This window comes from Stegodyphus dumicola, chromosome 11, assembly GCF_044657685.1.
Source record: "Stegodyphus dumicola isolate Sdum_Otavi_A_Nest chromosome 11, ASM4465768v1".
Taxonomy (NCBI): domain Eukaryota; kingdom Metazoa; phylum Arthropoda; class Arachnida; order Araneae; family Eresidae; genus Stegodyphus; species Stegodyphus dumicola.
In genome coordinates, this window is record NC_140778.1 from 53,117,548 (window position 1) to 53,139,223 (window position 21,676).

At 31.8% G+C, this 21,676-nt stretch overlaps 1 protein-coding gene across 1 annotated transcript in view; it reads right to left on the reverse strand.

Annotated features, from left to right (window-relative positions):
- The window catches only part of LOC146993982 (uncharacterized), a 47,828-nt gene extending 29,833 nt beyond the window's left edge, over positions 1–17,995 (reverse strand). Inside the window, exon 1 of the mRNA XM_085826686.1 lies at positions 16,069–17,995. Coding sequence (XP_085682812.1) covers positions 16,069–17,199 — 1,131 coding nt within the window. The 5' untranslated portion in view covers positions 17,200–17,995. The remainder of the gene's footprint in view (positions 1–16,068) is intronic.
- Between the last annotated feature and the right edge of the window lie 3,681 nt (positions 17,996–21,676).

Here is a 21,676-nt window from a genome sequence, read left to right on the forward strand (position 1 = left end):
TAACGCCGAACAGCAGAATGTAAACAAAAGTCAGAAATGTAAGCAGTTGTCCTAGCAGTGTACATTTTGCTTATATGCCGTCGGGTGCGGATGTACCGGTTGCAAAAGTTCTGGCGCTAGCCTTGCTCTTAATTACGTGTTTTTAAAGAAATTTCATTATTTCAAAAAACGCTTTAAGTCAGTATATTGTTCTTTTATATAAAAGTTTAAAATCTTAACTCAAACATATCACTAGAATCAATATTACAAATTAATAGTGAGCTGAAGGAAACCTAAATCTAACATAAAGGAGTAGCACTTTCAATTAAAAAAAGTACTTTTATAGAGTTCCTCAAAAAGAACGCCGTTTTGAAAAGACCATTATTTTTATTTGTTGTTGTTGGCAACATTGTTTTTGCATGTTTTGTTATCACTGATCATTGAGCTTATATTTTGATACTGTGCTTTTGTTTTCCAGGTTTAATGTTTGTGGTGTATAGCCATGGAAAGATACAGTACGGAACAGAGTGTTGATTGTGAAAACTCACTACAAAAATGGTGAAAGTTTCGCGGAAACCGAAAACTCCGTACGATTATGAGACGCAACAATGCACCAAATGAATTCACTGTTCGTAGGTTGATCAACCGGTTCAACAGTAGGCATCAAAAGCCCGAGACGCCCTCGAAGTGGCCGGAGTGAGGCAAATGTTGCTGCTGTGCTTGATTCGGTCACTGTGAGTCCCGGAAATTCATGTCGCCGTCGTGCACAAGAAACGAACATGTGTCCAGCCACAATGCATAGAATCTTAGCGAAAGATTTACATTTACAACCGTACACAGTTCAATTAACACAGGAACTTAAACAGCGGATCATGGGAAACGACGACAATTTGTGCAATGGATCCTGGAAAAAGAACGAGAAACACGGGGTTTCACAAAGCATCATTTTCTCAGATGAAGCTAACTTTCATTTAAACGGCTTTGTGAAAAAACAAAACTGCAGAATATGCGGATCAGAGAATCCAACAGTAATTCACGAAAAAGACATGCATCCTCAGCGAGTTACAGTTTGGTGTGCAAATTGGAGTGGAGGTTTAATCGGTCCTTATTTTTTTGAAGATGACCAAGGAAGGGCTGTCACGGTGAATGGAATTCGTTATCATACGATGCTCACTAATTTCCTTTTGGCTCCCGGTTGGATCAAACGAACATCGAAAATTTCTGGTTCCAACAAGATGGTGCAACTTGCCACACTTCAAGAGGCACAATCGCTCTGCTGCGTGAGAAGTTCCCAGACAGACTAATCTCGTTACGAGGAGACCAAACCTATTCACCTCGATCTTGTGACCTGACACTTTGTGACTTTTTCCTATGGGGATACACTAAGTCATGAGTTTACAAAAACAAACTCCGTAATCTGTTGGAACTCAAACAAGAAACTCAACGGGTTCTCAGTGAAGTTGATGGGGAAATGTGCGAGCGAGTGATGGTTAATTTCATGGACAGAATGATTGCTTGTAGGGCTAGTAGGGGGGTCATATGCCCGATATTGCGTTTTACGTATAATCTCAACATCTCCTGAAGAGAATGGCGTGTTTTGTTTGCTTCTTTCAAATAAATAAATTTGGTTTATAGTAGATTCAAATCCGGCGTTCTTTTTGAGACACCCGTTATAAACATTAGTTCCTCTTTCATTGTTACCTACTGAACAGATAATAAGTTACAGTATTCAAATAATTTATAAAATATGACTCCTATTTTAAAAAATGCAGGTAGTCTGACTTTGAATTACGAAAATTTAGAAATTTTTAGTATTTGCTGCTTATACATAGTTATGCTTGTTTATATATTTGCTGTACATTTTATTTTAGTATTTGCTTTTGCTAAATAATTCCATTATTTAGCAACAAAAATTGAATTATTGCAAGGTGCTTCAATAGGTTTTATTATAATCTAATACAAGCTTTTAATTATCATAGTAGTTTCCTCTCCTGCTTTCTAGTCAGAAAACCATACACAACCTAAGGTGTCAAGCTTGCTCACTGAAGCAGAATTTGCGCTGTCTGCCCATTAAATATTTAAAGCAAAGTACACGGAGGAATTTCTAAGGGAAATTTACTTATATTTATGTCACATATGGAGGAAGTCACAAACACATCTATGTCCCAATTTCTTTGCTAGGACTTGAACTACCGCAAATCTGTCATTTCAACTTTCTTCCCACTGAGGCTAAAATTCATTTGGAATACATAAATTTAATCACGTTATTAGAAAATTTATATAATAAAAAAACTGATGAAATAATAAAAGAATCTTCAACTTCTGTGGCTCATAATAAAACGATAGTTTAGCTCTGTTTCACTATCAGGAAACAGAACAGAAGAATCATTGGTATGAGAAAAAAAAAAAAAAAAAAAAATTCTTGATGTTTGTTTGGTGAAATAAGAGGTCTGCATAATATGTAATAATTCTAAATTATCTTATTTGAAATTCATAATTGCCTTTTTTCGAAAAAAAAACAGATACACAATTAAAAATTCTAAAAATTTCAGTTCTAAAAACACATTTAAAAGTATGAAAATTAGGGGCGAAGAAAAAAGTAAGCTCCAGGTGTCATACCTGCTCGTTGAAGCAAAATTTATTCATTCTGTTGGTTAAATGATTAAAGCAACGTACTAAAGCTTTGTCTAACAGGAGTGATGTGTTCATGGATAATTTTCTAAGGGAAAGACTTTACCCATGCATGAAGAAAATAACATACTAAAAAAAAAAAAAAAAAAAAAAAAAAAATTAACCAACACTTCTATACAAATTTATCTTCCTTGCCGCTCAGGGTAAAATAATCCGGCGATTCCGGATTATAGATCATCAGTTTAAATCTGGTAAGATGCCATGCAGAAATTATAAAATTAAAAATATGAAACCGTGATTTATGAAATAAAGAACAATTATGATCTAAAGGGTATCAAAATTTACCAAAAAAAAAAAAAAAAACTTAATATTTATTTGTTTACTTCAGTAAACATTTCTTTCAATGTAAGTTGTTTAACTTGCTTTGTTTTATGTGATAATACTTTCTCTTTAATTCTATAAACAGACATAATTTCTTGTTCAGTTACAAAGTTCCGCTGCTCAAGTTCTACAATTGCTGCGTCGAGAATACCAACTAATTTGTCAATCGAAATTTTTTCGTTTTCAATATCCTCTGTGTCACTTTCTTCACTATCGGAAGCGAATTATAATGACGAGGAATTTGATTTAAATCATATCAAAGACGGAGTACATCGAGATGAAATACTACACTTAGTAAGGAATTATAAGCCGAATAAAATAAAAACATCTGACTGAAGATGAGGACAGTGCTGACAGATCAACTTCCAGTTCATTACGCGACGCGACGTTCCCCCCCCCCCGAAGAGTATCGTGAAATTGATAAACAGATTTCGGAATGGCTAGAGAAACAAGGGATATGCCTTTATCCATTTTTTTGCAACAATTCCACTTTTTGTTTGATGGACATCGAAACATGCTTTCGCTTTTTAGATCCTTTGGCAGCTCCAAAATCGGAAACTCTTTTTGACATAATCGATAGTTCAAGCTTACTTTTTATAAAATTGCTTTAACAGTCTGCAAAAAATAATAAGCCGGATCCAATTAGAAGATTAAGGAACAACGCAATCTGCAACATAACTGAAATAGATAATTAGATAATTTTAGTTTAGCTTATACCGTCCGTTATACATTAAACGCGCATGCATAAACGTATTATGCGCATACGTAAAAGTATTACGCGCATGCGTAAACACCTGTGCGCATGCGTGAACGCATTATGGGTTGACGCATGTGCAGAAAGTTTGTAGCTTTGAGGTCCGGATTATGGGTGTACGGATTAACGACTTTTGACTGTAGTAAACATTTGTATTTAGTATAACTGAGTGGCAATTTATGAATGTAGCTGCTAGGAATCATAAATAAATCACATAGAATATTGGGATTAACTACCTTGTAAATTATAATTCATATTTAGATTTTATATCTAAATAATTTAGATAGATTATAATTTATAATTAGATTTAAATTCATTAATTTATATGTAATATACAATTAGTAGATGCTATTTTAAGTACTTGAAAGGAGATCATTTATTTTTAGAATTGTTTGAGCATATTACATATCAACATAGATAACTTATATTTGATATGAACTTCGTATCTGTATAATGTACTATATTCTGTAACCTCAATGCATTTCAAAGTCATAGTTCATCCAGATTTTGGCACGAATTGCACCTGCACTAAAATAATTTTCTCCTTTTCATCCTTCACCTCTGATATATTCATTTATATTATTTAAAGATGCATTCATACTTCTGTACATAAACACATTTATCCAAAAGTTATTTTGTTACCAACAATTAGTCCATATAACTGGTATGACCAATAAATTTTATAATTAATACTCAAACTACAGTCAAAAGTCGTTAATCTGGACTCGTCGGGACTTCGGCGATTCCGGATTATGGATTTTTCCAGATTATAGATCATCAGTTTAAATCTGGTAAGATGGCATGCAGAAATTACAAAATTAAAAATATGAAACCGTAATTTATGAAATAAAGAACAATTATGATCTAAAGGGTATCAAAATTTACAAAAAGAAAAAGCTTAATACTTATTTGTTTACTTTATTAAACATTTCTTTCAATGTAAGTTGTTTAAGTTGCTTCGTTTCATGTGATAATACTTTCTCTTTAATTCTATTAAACAGACATAATTTCTTGTTTAGTTACAAAGTTCCGCTGTTCAAGTCCTATAATTGCTGTGTCGAGAATACCGACTAATTTGTCAATCAAAATATTTTCGTTTTCAATAACCTCTCTGTCACTTTCTTCACTATCCGAAGCGAATTATATTGACGAGGAACTTGATTAAATCATATCAAAGACGGAGTACATCAAGATGAAATAGTACATTTAGTAAGGAATTATAAGCCAAATAAAATAAAAACATCTGCCCTGAAGATAAGGATAGTGCTGACAGATCAACTTCCAATTCATTGCGCGCCGCGGCGTTGGCCTTTCTCCTCCCCCCCCACACACACACACTGCCGCAGAGCAGCGTGAAACTGATAAACAGATTTCGGATTTCAAAACATACTTTCGCTTTATAGATCATATACATATTAGTAAATATATATCGGAAATTTTATTTGACATAATCGAAAGTTCAAGCTTACTTTTATAAATTATTTACTGCTCTAACAGTCTGCAAAATAATAAGCCAGATACAGTTCGAAGATTAAGGAACAACGCAATCTGCAACATTAACTGAATTAGATAATTTTAGCTTAGCTTATACCGACCGTTATACATTAAACGCGCATGCGTAAACGTATTAAGCGCTTGCGTACATGCATATTCGCAGCCGTAAAGGTGCTACGCGCTCGCGTAAACGTCTATGCGCATGCGTCAACAGAAAGTTTGTAGCTTTGAGGTCCGGATTATAGATCGTTCCGGATTATGGGTGTCCGAATTAACGACCTTTGACTGTATTTATAATTTGTGATTAGCTTGCCACTTTATATATAAAACACATTTTAATACAAGTACTTTGTACATATGTCAATTTTAGGTACTTGCTTTAAAGTAATTTACCTCATAGACATTACCCAGTATAAATAGCTGTTTATCATTGCATTCTGTATCTGTTAAGTCACTATTCTACAATTACACTACCCTCAAAATATGTAAAAAAATGAAATATTTTATTAACAATGTCATTTCTATAAGCAGGGTTAGTTTTATATTGCATATAACATTAAATAATTAAATGATGTTGTAAATACTGATAAACAGAGATATATAAATATTGCGCTTGTTTAATTGAGATTACATGTTACAAACTGTGTTCTACTATATATCTGTGTAAGAATGCTGCATGTATATGTTTGTAGAAACAATTATATGTATTACTTTGACTACTAAAAGCAAGGATATTTCTCCAGAAAAGCTTATTGCATAGTAAAACATATTTACAGTAAATAATGTAGGATTATTAAACTCTCTTATTAAATACAGCAGATAAAATACTTAAAATAAATTTTGGTACTTTTATATTAACAAAACAATCTTGATGCAATTTGGAGTTTTTTTGATTAGATGAAAAGGCAAAAGTTATTTATTGGTCCAAGGTAGTGGTTTTCATACCTTATTTTTAGAGAAATGCAGACTCAAAATTATTACCTGACACAATTTCTAATGGGACATGGTCCATTCCTTAAATACAAATTTCACTCTGGCTTTCGCGACACAGACGATTGCGAATGTGGTGAGGGAGCAGACAATAATTAACTCTTCTTCTCCTGTCTTCTCAGGGTAGACTATCAGCTCAAAAAGACATGTGACAGTTTCAGGCCACAATAGTTTTAGAATATTAAAACAAACAACAGCTAGCTACCAAATTCATTTCTTCAGTGTTCCCTTTAGATAATTATTGGCAAAATGACTTATTTTTACACTTATGCTTGATGTACTAACTCATTTTTTCAGTGTTTCCTTGAGATAATTATTGGTAAAATTATTTATTTTTACACTTATGCTTGATGTACTAAGTATTAAAAATAAATTAATAAGTAACTCCAAAGCTTTTTCAAGAAAAGTTCATTTTTAGGAACTCATTCCATTACTTACGTTTCATACACACATTAATTAATACACTCAAAAGTCGTTAATTCGGACACCCATAATTCGGAATGATCTATAATCCGGACATCAAAACTAAAAACTTTCTGCGCATGCGCCGCGTTGACACATGCGCAGAGGCGTTCACGCGTGCGCGTAAGACCTTTTACGACTGCGCATATGAGTGTGCGCAAGTGCAGAATACGTTTTCGCGTGCGCATTTTATGTATAATGGACGTATAAGCTAAATAATTATCTATTTCAGTTAATGTTGATGATTTCGTTGTTCCTTAATTTTCGAATTGCATCCGGCTTATTATTTTTTGCAGACTGTAAGAGCAATTTTATAAAAGTAAGCTTAAACTTTCGATTATATCAAATAGAATTTCCGATATATATTTGTTAATATGTAAAGGATCTAAAGCGAAAGTATGTTTTGAAATCCGAAATCTGTTTATCATTTTCACGCTGCTCGGCCGCGGGCGCGTAATGAATTGGAAGTTGATTTGTCAGCACTATCCTTATCTTCAGCGCAGATGTTTTTATTTTATTTGGCTTATAATTCCTTACCAAATGTAGTATTTCATCTCGATATGCTCCGTCTTTGATATGATTTAAAACAAGTTCCTCGTCATTATAATTCGCTTCCGATAGCGAAGAAAAGTGACAGAGGTTATTGAAAACAAAAAAATTTCGATTGACAAATTAGTCGGTGTTCTTGACACAGCAATTATAGGACTTGAACGGCGGAACTTTGTAATTGAACAAGAAATTATGTCTGTTTAATAGAATTAAAGAGAAAGTATTATCACATGAAACGAAGCAAAACTTAAACAACTTACATTGAAACAAATGTTTAATAAAGTAAACAAATAAATATTAAGCTTTTTCTTTTTGCAAATTTTGATACCCTTTAGATCATAATTGTTCTTTATTTCATAAATTACGGTTTCATATTTTTAATTTTGGAATTTCTGCATGCCATCTTACGAGATTTAAACTGATGATCTATAATCCGGAATCGCCGAAGTCCCGACGAGTCCGGATTAACGACGTTTGACTGTAGTTGTTTTGGATCATAATAATCTTTTCAAATACTACATAAAAGTTATTTAAAACACGGAATTTCAAAATTTCATAATACGAATTTTAGAATACTGATATTTAAATGTCTCTTTAAATTCAATATATATATTTCTTTTGCTTTTAAGGATATAAATAATGATAAAAAAAATTTATAGCTATAATTTAAAAAAGATATTTAAAAAAAACAAGTAGATTAAAACAGATGAAACATTACTTCAATCAGACCCATGAAATAAAATTAAAATGATCTGGCAAAGTTATATTCTGTTAGATATCTAATTTCGCCACAACAGAATACTTATTTATGTTAGGAGTCCTGGTTGGAAACATCAAGTGAATATAATTTCAGCACAGAATCTCTCTTGTGTTAAAAATAACAAAAGAGACAATAAAGTACATAATTTTAGAGATTATTTTTTATTCTAAAGTTGCATTATAAAAGAAATATTTCACCATGCTCAGTAAATTTCAAAATAAATTTAGGCTCCCATTTCTAATAATGTTGATTTGCATAAACACTTCCAAAGAGAACACAAATTATAAGATAAATATGAGATTCTGTTTGGTACATAAGTGTTAATCTATATAGAAAGCCAGTGAGTGTCCTTGAAAATTAAAAATCATGTTTTCTTTTAGCACTTTAATTTTAAAGACACATTTAGTAAATAACCGTTTCTTACATTTATGTAAAATATATTTTCCAAATGCCTTTTTATATGTTTAGGCAGGTGGGATTTTTCTACAGCATGGATGTATGTAAAAAATTATTGAAAGCTTACTGAAGTTAAGAAACATATTTTTATGTCTAATTGTAGAATTATAATTAAATTTTGTGCTAATCTAAGAACAGCCAAGTTTAATACGAACTACAGCATGCACATGGTGATGAAATATTTAACAATTCTTCAGAACTTCAGAACATGAAGAATTTGAAGGCGGTAATATGAAAGTCCACAGGTTCCACAGGAACCAGATGTTAAAACTGAACACTTAATAATAGATAATGAACAGGGTCTTACAACTGTTAACATATCTGAAACATTTGCATGGATCTATGAACAATAAAAGAGTTAGTTATACATTAATGCAATGACCTTAGCACAATTTTTGATTTTTTACAGATCAAAAGCTAAAAGTTACTTATCAGGTGCAAGATGGTAATTTTGGTACATATATTTAAATGAGATTCCCAAACTATCAATATTTACTGAAGTTTGTAAACATTATCAATATATGAAATGAAAATATACTTGAAAATGCAAGGAAAACATAATTCTTCCATAGTTAAGTGCTGAATGTGTTCAGAATTCGGTTCGTGCAGCACAATCGAGGAAAAGAATTTCCTTGCTGTCCCATTTAGAAAAATTTCAGCAAAAATTCTGTGTTCTTGTGGAAATTTTACCACAGTATTTTCCATTTCTGTAAGGCCATATTTTAAAACTAAGGGGTAAAGTGCAGAGCAAGGCCATATTTTAAAACTAAGGGGTATCGTCCACTTATTTGTTATTCGATTTTTAGAAGAGCAAGAAGAATTGGATTTTTGTCAATTTTCTTTGACTTTTTATATGAAAATAGGTCGATGTACACATGGATAAAGTCAAGGGAGTGTGCAATGCCATTTTTGTGCAATTCTGGGATATTTTTTTTAATGAAAATAGGTCAGTGTGTACACGTGCAATTCTTAAAAATGCGCCGAGCAGTGGGTTATTCTGCACTTTCCCCAAACTAAGTTTAATGCAAAAAATATCACTATTTGTTTATCAAAACTGTTGGACTTTGGAATACAACAAAAAGGAACGCACACAAAATGACATAATTGCTTGACTAAAGGATTATTATATGCATGGTTGTTGGAAGAATGCTTATGGATATGGTTGCCAGAGTTTAGGTAAGTCTATATTCCAGAATGCTCCTTGGATTATCGGCAAGTTGTTGTTTTATTTACAGCAAACTGAATAGTTGAAAGTTATGAAAACCAAATTATGATGAGATTATGGTGAATTTGATGAGAAAATATTTGTAAGGACTTTATGTGTTGGATGTTAGTTATGAAGTACGTTGCTTATTTTGTGCTTTACATTGTAAAATGGCTGTATGCGCTAAGATCAATCTGAAGTTTCTGTATGATTTGAAATGAAAAGGGAGAAAAACATTAATTGACTGGTGTGTAAAGAAAGGTTCACTTAGTAGTCACTCCAAGTGTCCTGTTCATATGAAGGAAATGCATATGGTAGAACGTAAAGATTGTTTAGATGGCTTGGATTTCAATAGATTTGTCACAAGAAATTCTACTCACAGTACCTTGTTTTTGTGAATTTATGTGGTGACGGCAGTATGCATATTGTAGTTCAGGTAATTTTAGAAAGATTTTGTGTACCATAGATTGAAACATCAGAAACTTCTAAATAAAGTAATTCGATATTTCCTATTTTGTAGTATGTATATGAGATAACATGTATTTCCTCCTTTATGCTATTTCCTTGTTTGATTCAAAATCCAGTTTACTGAGATTATACATTTTTACTTCCTTGTACGAAGTAAAAAGGAAGTATAGTAATCACAAAAAAATTTCAGGTATCATATTTCAACGAAAATATCAATTTTGACTGATATCCAATGCAATTTAATGATGTTTTTGCATGACATCCACAAGTAAGGACAGTATAAAGGCCCCTTTTCTCCCAAAAAAATTATAAAATTGATTTAAAAGGAATTCTCAAGAGAATTTTTCGTGGTATCTGTACGTACCTATGTTGCATAACTCAAAAATGAGGGGCCTCAGAACGTTGAAATTTTGTACGTAGGACTGCTATAACATGTAGATGTGCACCTCATATTTTGGTTGCAATTGACAGCACCAAACGTATATAAATATATGTATATATATCCACTCTGTTAACTGGCTGAGTGATCTCAGTTTCTTTACTGTTATATGTTTGTAAGTTGTGCATTTTTTGCTTTAAAAATGATTGAATCATGTTGTTCTTATCTTCCAGTTAAAGTTTTTATGCCTTTAGTAAATCTGCATGCAATATTTTTGGAGTTATCAACAATTTAAAAGTTGTTTCAGTGAGCTAAGCCTAACGAATTTTGCGATCGTGAATGTTTTTTTACATTTCAAACTTGGCAAAATAGTGAATTTGTTGCCAATCTAGAGAAACTAAGCTTCACAAGGGGATAACTCCAGAACTTGGCGAAGTTCTGGAAATCACATTTGCCAACTTGGGCAATATGCACCAAACATTTGGAAGAGTGTTTAGGTTGCTAGACCAGATGTTAAGTAAGATAGGGAAAAGGAAAGGGATATTTTCTTTCTATATGGTTGATACTTTGCGTCGGGTTTTTGATCACCATAGGAATTCCGAAAACTTTCCTCATTGGCATTGGCTTTGTGTTGAATGTCGTGACTTTGCACGACTTTTTCAGTAGGTTGAATTCGCTGTTTAATTATTTTCTAAATAAATTAATTACACTTGTAATTAGAATAAGATAATTTTATTTTTATGAAAGAAAATTTTAAAATATGCTCCTTTTCCGTACTTGTGGCTCAACTTATCCCATATAAAATATAAAACATATAAACATATAAAATTTTTAATTATAATAAATAAACTACACTTCTAATCAGAATAAAATGATTTTATTTTTATAGAATAAAATATGTTCTTTTTCTAACTTATTGCTCGTATTTCCAGATAATTTCTAATTAGAATGAAAAATTTTAAAATTATCTACTTAATACAGTACAAAGTCCGTAATCTTGATGTCCATTATTCGGAATGATCTATAATCCGGACCTCAAAGCCACAAACATACGCATGCACATTTAATGCGTTTACCCATGCGTGCTTCCAATAGTGAAGTGACAGAAAGGTTATTGAAAACAAAAAAATTTCAATTTACAAGTTAGTCGGTATTCTCGACACAGTAATCACAGGACTTCAACAGTGGAATTTTGTAACTGAACAAGAAATTATGTCTGTTTATAGAATTAAAGAGAAAGTAGCACAAAAAATGAAGTAACTTAAACAACTTACACTGAAAGAAGTGTTTACTAAAGTAAACACACAAATATTAAGCTTTTTTTTTTTTTTTTTTTGTAAATTTTGATACCCTTTAGATCATAAATGCTCCTTATTTCATAAGTTATGGTTTAATATTTTTAATTGTATAATTTCTGAATGCAATCTTACCAGATTTAAATTGATGATCTTTGATCCGAAATCGCCGAAGTCCCGACGAGTCCGGATCACGGACTTTGTACTGTATTTAAATATATAGGAGCCTGGCCTTATGAAACAGGAATTAATTTCTAAATAAATTAATTGTACTTCTAATACGAATATACATATATTTTTAATTTATGGAAGTCATTTGTTTAATTTAACCAAATGCTGTTTTTCTAATTATGTCTGTATATAAATACAATTAGATTTATTTAGAATATCAAAAGCACTCCCGAGCTATTTTATTAAGGACAGGGAAGTCTATTAGCAATGGCTTGACTCTGAGACCAGTGTGCAACAATTGTGCCCTTCAGTAGCTGAACGACACCCTATATCATAAAAGCAGTTTTTTTAACAGCAGAGGATTTTGTGGATTAAAAGTTAGGTATATCAGTAAAAAATCTAAAACATTAGCCAAAACATGAGCATTTCTTTGTTTTTTCATAAAAAAACAAATAAAAGTTAATTAAATTTATATAAAATTTATATTTATAGATTTTTCTGACGTGTTACTCATACTCATGTTTAATAGTAGTGAATATAAAATAAACTGAAACTTCAAATAAGTAAATCATAGAAATTTTTGCATCATTGTATTTGCAACAAATGCATAACTGAAATACATTCGCCGACCCCATCAAATGGTTTCGGGCGCCGCCAGTTTGAAACCACTGTTATAGACAATGTTCAAATTGCACAAAAATAATATTTTAGGATTTAACTTTTCATGGAATAAATAAAAATTCAAATAACCTTATCCTATTCTATTTGATTGGTCTCGTTCTGAAATTTAAATATTTGCATAACATTGTGAAAAGCCATAGAAGCGAATGTTATAAATCTTGTTTCCCTGCAGTTATGCAATTCAGGATTACATTTCTTCGGTTACCTACATGAAAACTATTTTTGCACTTAAACAAGAAAAAAAGTGTATAAATAACCCTCTTAACCTTATTAATCGAAATTATGTACATAAAAGAATCCAGAGTGGAAAATACAGTCAAAAGTCTTTAATCCAGACTCGTCGGAACTTCGGCGATTCCGGATTATAGATCATCAGTTTAAATCTGGTAAGATGGCATGCAGAAATTATAAAATTAAAAATATGAAACAGTAATTTATGAAATAAAGAGCAATTATGATCCAAAGGGTATCAAAATTTACAAAAAAAAAGCTTAATATTTATTTGTTTACTTTATTAAACATTTCTTTCAATGCACGCATGCATAAAGCATACATTACGCATAGTCGAAATTAGAAAATTGCAACCAAAGATGGAGTACATCGAGATGAAATACTACATTTAGTAAACAATTATAAGCCGAATAAAATAAAATCATCTGCCCTAAAGATAAGGATAGTGCTGACAGATCAACTTCCAGTTCATTGCGTGCAGCGACGTCCCCCCCCCCCCGTGAGATTGATAAACAGATTTCGGAATGGTTAGAGAAACAAAGGAGCCTTTATTCATTTTTTGCAGCAATTCCACTTTTTGTCTGACGGACATCGAAACATGCCATTTCCATCTTGGCATCAAAAAATTCCTCCCGAGGATATGGCGATTCAATTACGCGAAGTGCCGCGTAACTGAATGCCCTTCGCAACAACAAAGATAACGCCTTCTTTTATTATTGCGAATTAAATCATGCTTAATCCATTCTGGAATTTATTTGAGGAAATAAGTGTTTGAGATTTACTTCATCATTTTAATATAGATATTTTGATTTTTTATATATTTTTGTCGGGAAGTGAGAACTGAATTGATTGAATGAGAAATACTGAATCATCTGTGAAAAACTGTTTCTTTTTTGTTTTGTTTGCTTAATTTCTTTCATACTTAGTCTTAGATTTGTTATAGTATTTGATTAGAATATCTGGCAATGATTAGATACTTCTTTAAAAGATATAAATTTATATGCATTCTGAGTTATACTATGGACGAAATGTAATGCTGTTAAGTGAACCTAGAGCCAGAGTGTCGCTACGGTAAACAAATATAGTGAATTTTAAAGAGTGCATTTATTCTATTGTGGTTTATGAGCTGTCAAGGAAGTAGATTTAATTCAATCCACTAAGTTTAAATAAAATGCAAGAAAAAATGTGAATAATTTAATATTCCATGCAAAGAAGTCATGTGGTGTACACATCAGATTTTTTTTGCTTTAGTGCATTATGTTTTGGGTGGCATTTTAATGGTGAGGGCATTAGACATAAACAGGAATAGCACCAAAAAAAAAAAATCGCCAATTTTTATCAAGGAGTACACTGAAATATATTATTTACTGAGTTTGGCATATACTGAAAGTATGGCAACTTGTATTAAGGTTGCTGCAGTAACACATTACCACAAAAAGTTACCACATTCTTACTTCCTCAAGAAATTTCAAATTTATTAAAAAACATTACAAGCTGCATTACGGTATGAAGAACATAGCCCAAAATTAATATTTTAAACATAGGATACTGAATACATAAGCTTGCAAAAATCTGAATTCTAAGCATTCTCAACATTAAAAAGGGAATTCCAAAAGCTAATGATTATGAGAGAAATACAGAAATCCTAAAGAAGTAAACATATCACAAAACAATACATTTCAGAAAAATGCAGTAGAAAGAGGGGGTAAAGTGCAGAATCGCCCACTTATTTGATTGGCATTTGTTTGGTGCTTTTTACAAGAGTAAGAAGAATTTGATTTTGCCAATTTTCTTTGACTTTTTAAGTGAAAATAGGTCGATCTGTACATGGATAAAGGGAGTGTGCACAATGCCATTTTTTAACAATTCTGAAAAAAAAAAAAAAAAAAAGGTTTAAGCTACCATATACTTAGGTAGTGAAAATAGGTGAATGTGTACATGGATACCAAGTATGTGCAATTCTTAAAAACGTGCCAAGCAGTGGGCAATTCTGCACTGTCCCCAATAGAGGATTACCATGTGAAATGTACTTGAAATTTCGATTCATTTAAAAATGTTCAATGTTTCAAACAATTCACAATATTAATTAGATGATAGGCATGTGACATCCATAAAATTATCTGATTCAGAACAATATAATCAATCTCTAACTTTTCATTGTTTGAATATGCTATCTTAAATCTTTCATTACTAATTAAATACTAGGGATAAAAAAAAAATGTTCCTTTAAATCAGCAAACCTTTAAAATCACTTGTAACTTGTCTCCTGAACATGAGGTTTTTTTTTTTTTTTTTTTTTGTAAGGAAAAAAATAAATGATTTATTAAGAGCTGAAATGAAATAACAAGTTAAACTGACTTCATCAAGACACTAGCCTGTAGACATGGGTCTTTCAATTTTTCTAACATCGAAAGGGATTTCTTATACACACTAGTTACTGAGTTTCTCCCCGGTGTGAATAAGCATATGATTTTTAAAATTCCATTTTAGAGTAAATGACTTATCACATATCTCACAGATATGAGCTTTTTCTCCTGTGTGAATAAGCATATGGCTCTTTAAATTATGTTTGTAAGCAAATGACTTATTACATACATCACACACATGAGGTTTTTCTCCTGTGTGCAGAAGCATATGGCTGTTTAAACTACGTTTGTAAGCAAATGACTTATTACATATATCACACACATGAGGTTTTTCTCCTGTGTGAAGAAGCATGTGATTGTTTAAATTGCATTTTAGACTAAATGCCTTATTACATATCACACAGACATGAGCTTTTTCTCCTGTGTGAATAAGCATATGGCTGTTTAAATTATGTTTGTAAGCAAAAGACTTACTACATATATCACATACATGAGCTTTAGCTCCTGTGTGAAGAAGCATATGTTTGTTTAGAGTACTTTTTAGAAAAAATGATTTATTACATACTTCACACACATGAGGTTTCTCTCCAGGGTGAATACGCATGTGATTGTTTAAATCACCTTCTTGAATAAATGCCTTCTTACAAACCTCACACACATGAGGTTTCTTTCCTGAGTGATTACGTATATGATAACTTAAACTAAATTTGAAAGCAAATGTCTTATTACATATATGGCACACATGAGGTTTATCTCCTGTGTGAATAAGCATATGGTTGTTTAAATTATTTTTTAGAGTAAATGACTTACTACATACCTCACATACATATGGTTTCTCTCCAGTGTGCAGAAGTATATGTTTGTTTAAAGAACATTTCTGAGTAAATGCCTTGTTACATACCTCACACTCATAAGGTTTCTGCTCTGTGTGAATACGTATATGTTCGTTTAAACGAGCTTTTAGAGCAAATGACCTGTTACATACCTCACAGACATGAGGTTTCTCTCCTGTGTGAATCAACATATGGTTGTTTAAACAATGCTTCTGAAGAAATGACTTGTTACATAATGCACACACATGAGGTTTCTCTCCAGTGTGAAGAAGTACATGTTTGTTTAAACCACCTCTTTGAGTAAATGACTTGTTACATACTTCACACACAAAGGGTTTCTCTCCAGTGTGAATAAGTACATGTCTGTTGAAAACACCTTTGAGAGTAAATGACTTGTTACATACCTCACACATATAAGGTTTCTTTCCTGTGTGAATAAGCATATGCTTGTTTAAATCACTTTTTTGAGTATATGCCTTGTTACATACTTCACACACATGAGGATATGCTCCTCTGTGAATAAGTATATGTTTGTTTAAATGACGTTTTTCAGTAAATGACTCGTTACATAACTCGCACACATGAGGTTTCTCTCCTGTGTGGATAAGCATATGCTTCTTTAAACACGTTTTTCGAAAAAATGACTTGTCACATAACTCACAGACATGAGGTTTCTCACCTGTGTGAATATGCATATGACTTTTTAAATTACTTGTTTGAGTAAATGACTTATTACATAGCTCACACATGTAAGGTTTCTTTCCTGTGTGAATAATTGCATGCGTGTTTAAATGGCATTTTTGAGTAAATGACCTTTTACATACCTCACAAACATGAGGTTTGTCTCCTATGTGAATAAGCATATGTTTGTTTAAACTACCTTTTTCAGTAAATAACTTATTACATATCTCGCATGCATAAGGATTCTCTCTTATATGAATACACACATGGTTGTTCAAACAACTCTCTCGAAGAAATGACTTGTTACATACCTCACACACATATTGTTCCTCTCTAGTGTGAGTAAGTACGTGATTGTTTAACTCACTTTTTTGACTAAATGACGTGTTACATACATCACACACATGAAGTTTTTTTTCTGCATGAATAAGCATATTACTGTTCAAAGTGCTAGTGTGTGTAAATCAATTCTTATATACCTTACGTACTCCTTTTTTCTCCTGCAAGTATTTGCAGATGTTTGTCTAAAGAAACATACCGTCTAGAGGACATTCTACATACCTCACACACTAGGTTTCTTTTCTGTGTGAATAAGTATATGGTGGTTTAAATAAGCCTTTGATCTAAATGATTTGTCACACATGGCATAGACAAAGTCTCTCTCTTGTGAGAATAAGCATATGGTCTTTGAAAATACACTTATAACAAATGATTTATCACATACCTCATAAGTATAGCACATCCTGCATGAAGAAGCAAATGAAAGATTAATTGACACTTCTGTCTAAATGAGTTTTATCTCACATACATGACTTCTTTACATGAGGTTTTTATGTTGGGTGAGGCACAAGTAGTTTGTTTCTCTGCATGACATTTTCCAATATATGTTGTACTCAAATATATTAGAAAAACTGAGAGCGTCACTTCAGAAATATAATCAAGAGATTATCATTTATTCATGGTATTCTGGGAGATGCTAGAATTTCAGAACCAGACCTCGACTGCTCAGAATAGTTGATGCGCATACAGTTATGACACATTTAGTGCGATCTATGCATGGCATGATTTTTAGGAACACATTTCATAAATCATTAGGGCTAAATCGCAGAACAGGCTGCATCAGTCGATGCTGTTGCTGTGTTTACTTCTCTTAGCCTTTTTGTGACGTAATATTGGTTACTCCTCTTCTGACAGACAGACAGACAGACAAAGTAGACAGATGTCTTGTTTTGCACCCGCTAAGTCTTTCTGCACCGATGGGCGAAAAATCAAGCATAGGTGCGAAGGAAAGGTATATAGAAAGAGGGGCAATTTCGTATTTGAGGAGAGTAAAAAGGAACTTCGTACATTTTTTACGAGTTCAAAAGGCCAGAAAGAAAAGATGGGACAAAATAAAATTTAAAATAAATGGCCCAAAAATAATAGAGGAGAAAAAAAAAGGGCCTATAGAAAGAAAAGGAAAAGAAGTAGAAAATATCCTAAAATACGATTGTGTCCATGAGTGTAGTTAAGGAGTTCATCTGCAAAAATTAGTGTCTTTAAGAAGCAAACTTTAGCTAAGTTAAAAAAAAAAGGAATGAATTCCTACATGGTAATGTGTATACCCTTATCTTGAGACCTAACTAGAAAAGACATATATCATCACAAAGATGTACATAATATTTTAACTAAAGTAACATTAAATATTACCGTTCCCAAAAAAATTCATGTATATTTCAGAAAAACAGTAATTGACAAAATTATAAATCCATCATACACAGTGTGAGAGCATTTCAGCAAAAATAAATTATACAGTTTATTTTTCTTAAATATTAGTTAAATATAAAATTAATATATTAATTTAACCGTTGAAATTTATTATAGTACAAGTTGAACAAATTCCGTCACTGTATTTTTATTTGCTCGTAATTTTAAGTTTGAGACCTGAAAAAAAAAAAAAAAAAAAGCCGGGAATCTTTGTTACAAAAATCATAATCTGTACTCGTCGATGATCAAGAGATCCCCATTTTTCCCTCACAAGAAATTCCTAAGCACGAGAAGGGGGGGGCCTCCGAAGGGTGTGAGTTGCTGATAAGAACGGACTACTGATAAGGAATGTGGCGTCTCTACGGAATAGTTACGAAGAAAAGAACCACATGACCTGCTACTATTACCAACTATTGTATAATGCTAGAATCTTATGAAAAATAATAAATAAAGAAATTTAATGACACTCTAGTGATAGAGAAACAGATATTTTATAGAGAACAAAATGTTACTTATCTGAATATTCCGTGTCAGGGCCTCTTTTGGATTTCTCGTGTTCATAGTGAACAGCTAACAAAACACGTGAAGTTTCGAAGAAGCGAAGTTTCCTTTCTCAATTTGATGAATGAGATATTACATAGGAAAGGTGCATTTAACTATTTTAGAGAGTTGAAAACATTTTTGAAACACTTATTTAAAAAATTTCGGAGCTGTGTTTACACACTGCCTCCAGCTTTCGTGATCGCAGCGCCAGTATCTTACTCCTCTTCTTAAAAACAATTTATAAGTAATCTATAGCTTCGTATTTAAAGAAAACTTAAATTATATTTTAACTGAGTTGAAATGGTAGATTTATAATGTTCTGCGCGATATTTTTTTTAAATTATAAATCTACTTTTGTGTGTTGTGTGGTAGTGTTAGCATTTAATGCAACGAATTATCTCTCACAAATGTATTATTAAGATACCAAACGATCATTAGCAAACGATTAAAAATATTGAATGCATGAATTAAAAATTATAACCGTAACTTCTGAAAATACAGAAAAGAATTCTACTTAAAGAATGTTTTGATTATTGATGAGTGTGTCTAATCAAGGCCAACTAGATATCTACAGGCCTGCTCCACCGATTTGTGACGTCACAATCGAAGGCGATTGTTCCCCGGTAGACCAACACCTCCTTATAGAAGGAAGCCGGGACACTGGATTGTGACGTCACGCGTAGTCGTCTATGTCGAAACCCCGAGAGAGCAACGAAACAAAACAGGCTGCGCGCTAGTGCCGTACTTAACGTTGATTTCACTATTTGATATAGATACTTGGGTGGGATTTTATTCAGAGATTCAATTATATATAATGAATAATTTAATTACTTCAAAATTTAACACAATAAAATTTGACATAAATTTAAGAATTTTTTGTTTCTTATTTCTTGACTTTAATGAATTATACTTCCTTGTAGGTTTCACAGCAGCATTTAAAAAGTTAAAAATCAGCCATACTAACTCAAAAAAGGAATTTGACTTTTCCCTCATAATTTAATATTGCTTTATATTTTTCTAATGTTTATTAAAAAAACCCAAATTATCTGCATACAAACTATTACTTATCATTTCATTTTTCTTCCAATCAGTAATTTGTCTTTAAAAGAAAATGATATAAAAATGCACTAAATTTTGTCTATAATATGCTATGTGTCTTGCAAGTTTCAAATAAATTAGTATATCAGAGGTTTGCTTAGCAAATAATTCAATGTGCAATTTAAAATTATTGCTTAAATCTGTAGAACCAATAATATTAGTTGTATATGTACTTAACTGTATTGTGTTAGTTATATAGCTGAACTTGAAAATAAAGATTCACAAGTGAAAAATAAAAAAATTTTATTTACAATTTTATGCAAGCAGTCAGCATAACAACACAACACCTAAGTTATAACATACAAATAAGTTAAAACCAGCTGATCTCTTTTTATCAATAAATTATTCAAACTTTCTTGTAAAAATTGAAGCAGAAATCTCATTAAGCATATTGCCATACTAAGAAATCTCATCAATTCTTATTTATTAACAGGTGTGAAAATTTCAAAACTGCTTCTATATTAATTGGGTCTCATCAGAAACAATAAGATGAGACTATGTGACCTTAATATTTAAATTTTGATACTGCAAGTTCAAGTTTCTATTCATTAAATTTCAACCCATTTTGTCTGGCAATTACAAACACCGTTATTAACTTTTTACAACAGCCAATTAATAGTTTCAAAATGTATTACGATACTGCCATAATATGGATAAATATCGGGCAAACACTTGAGAAGACCGTCCATTACCATTTAAAACACTTCAGGTGCACAAATGATATTAAATTTTATACGATGGCTATTATTATTTATGAAGCATATAAAGATACATTCAACAGCAAATGGATGTCAGCATCACCAGTATATGTAAAAACATTTATTGATGTTGTGTAAAGGAAGTGATTATCAGTTAATGTTTCAAATATAGAAAATAATAAAAATGTTTTACCTATGCACCAGTATCCAATTTGAAAGTATCTGGTCACTACATGCAACACAATTTTGTTGTAATTTTTCCAAGCTAAAATCGTGATCTTCTAAGTTACTCGCTATCAGGCTTGTTTAATTTAAGCAAAGAATATATCAAAATGATTTGTCCAGAAAGCCACCAGTCTTAATTATGGGACACCGGTAATTTCAAAATGCACGTGAAAATCACAGGTTTGTGAAATGAGTGCTCCTAATCAGAGACACCCTTTATTCAGCCAATTCCCAGAATAATAGTAGGAGTTATTACAAACCTGTTATTTTGTCGCCATGCTGAAACACATAACTGTTATCTTGATAAAGTAATTTATCATATGGTAACATGAAAATTATACTCAAATGATATAAGTAATGGTCACTTAAAGACACAACATAGACCCTTTTTTACACAACAACAAATTAAAGACAAGGAAATGAATTTTTCAATATTTTTAAGTGTAAAACAGTCAGTACATGCCCATATAAAAAATATATATTATAATGACCCATTCTCAGTATAAAAGCAGCAGTTACCATAAACTTGTCATCTTTCATAAACTTGTCATCATCATGAATTTTTCAATATTTTTAAGTGTAAAACAGTCAGTACATGCCC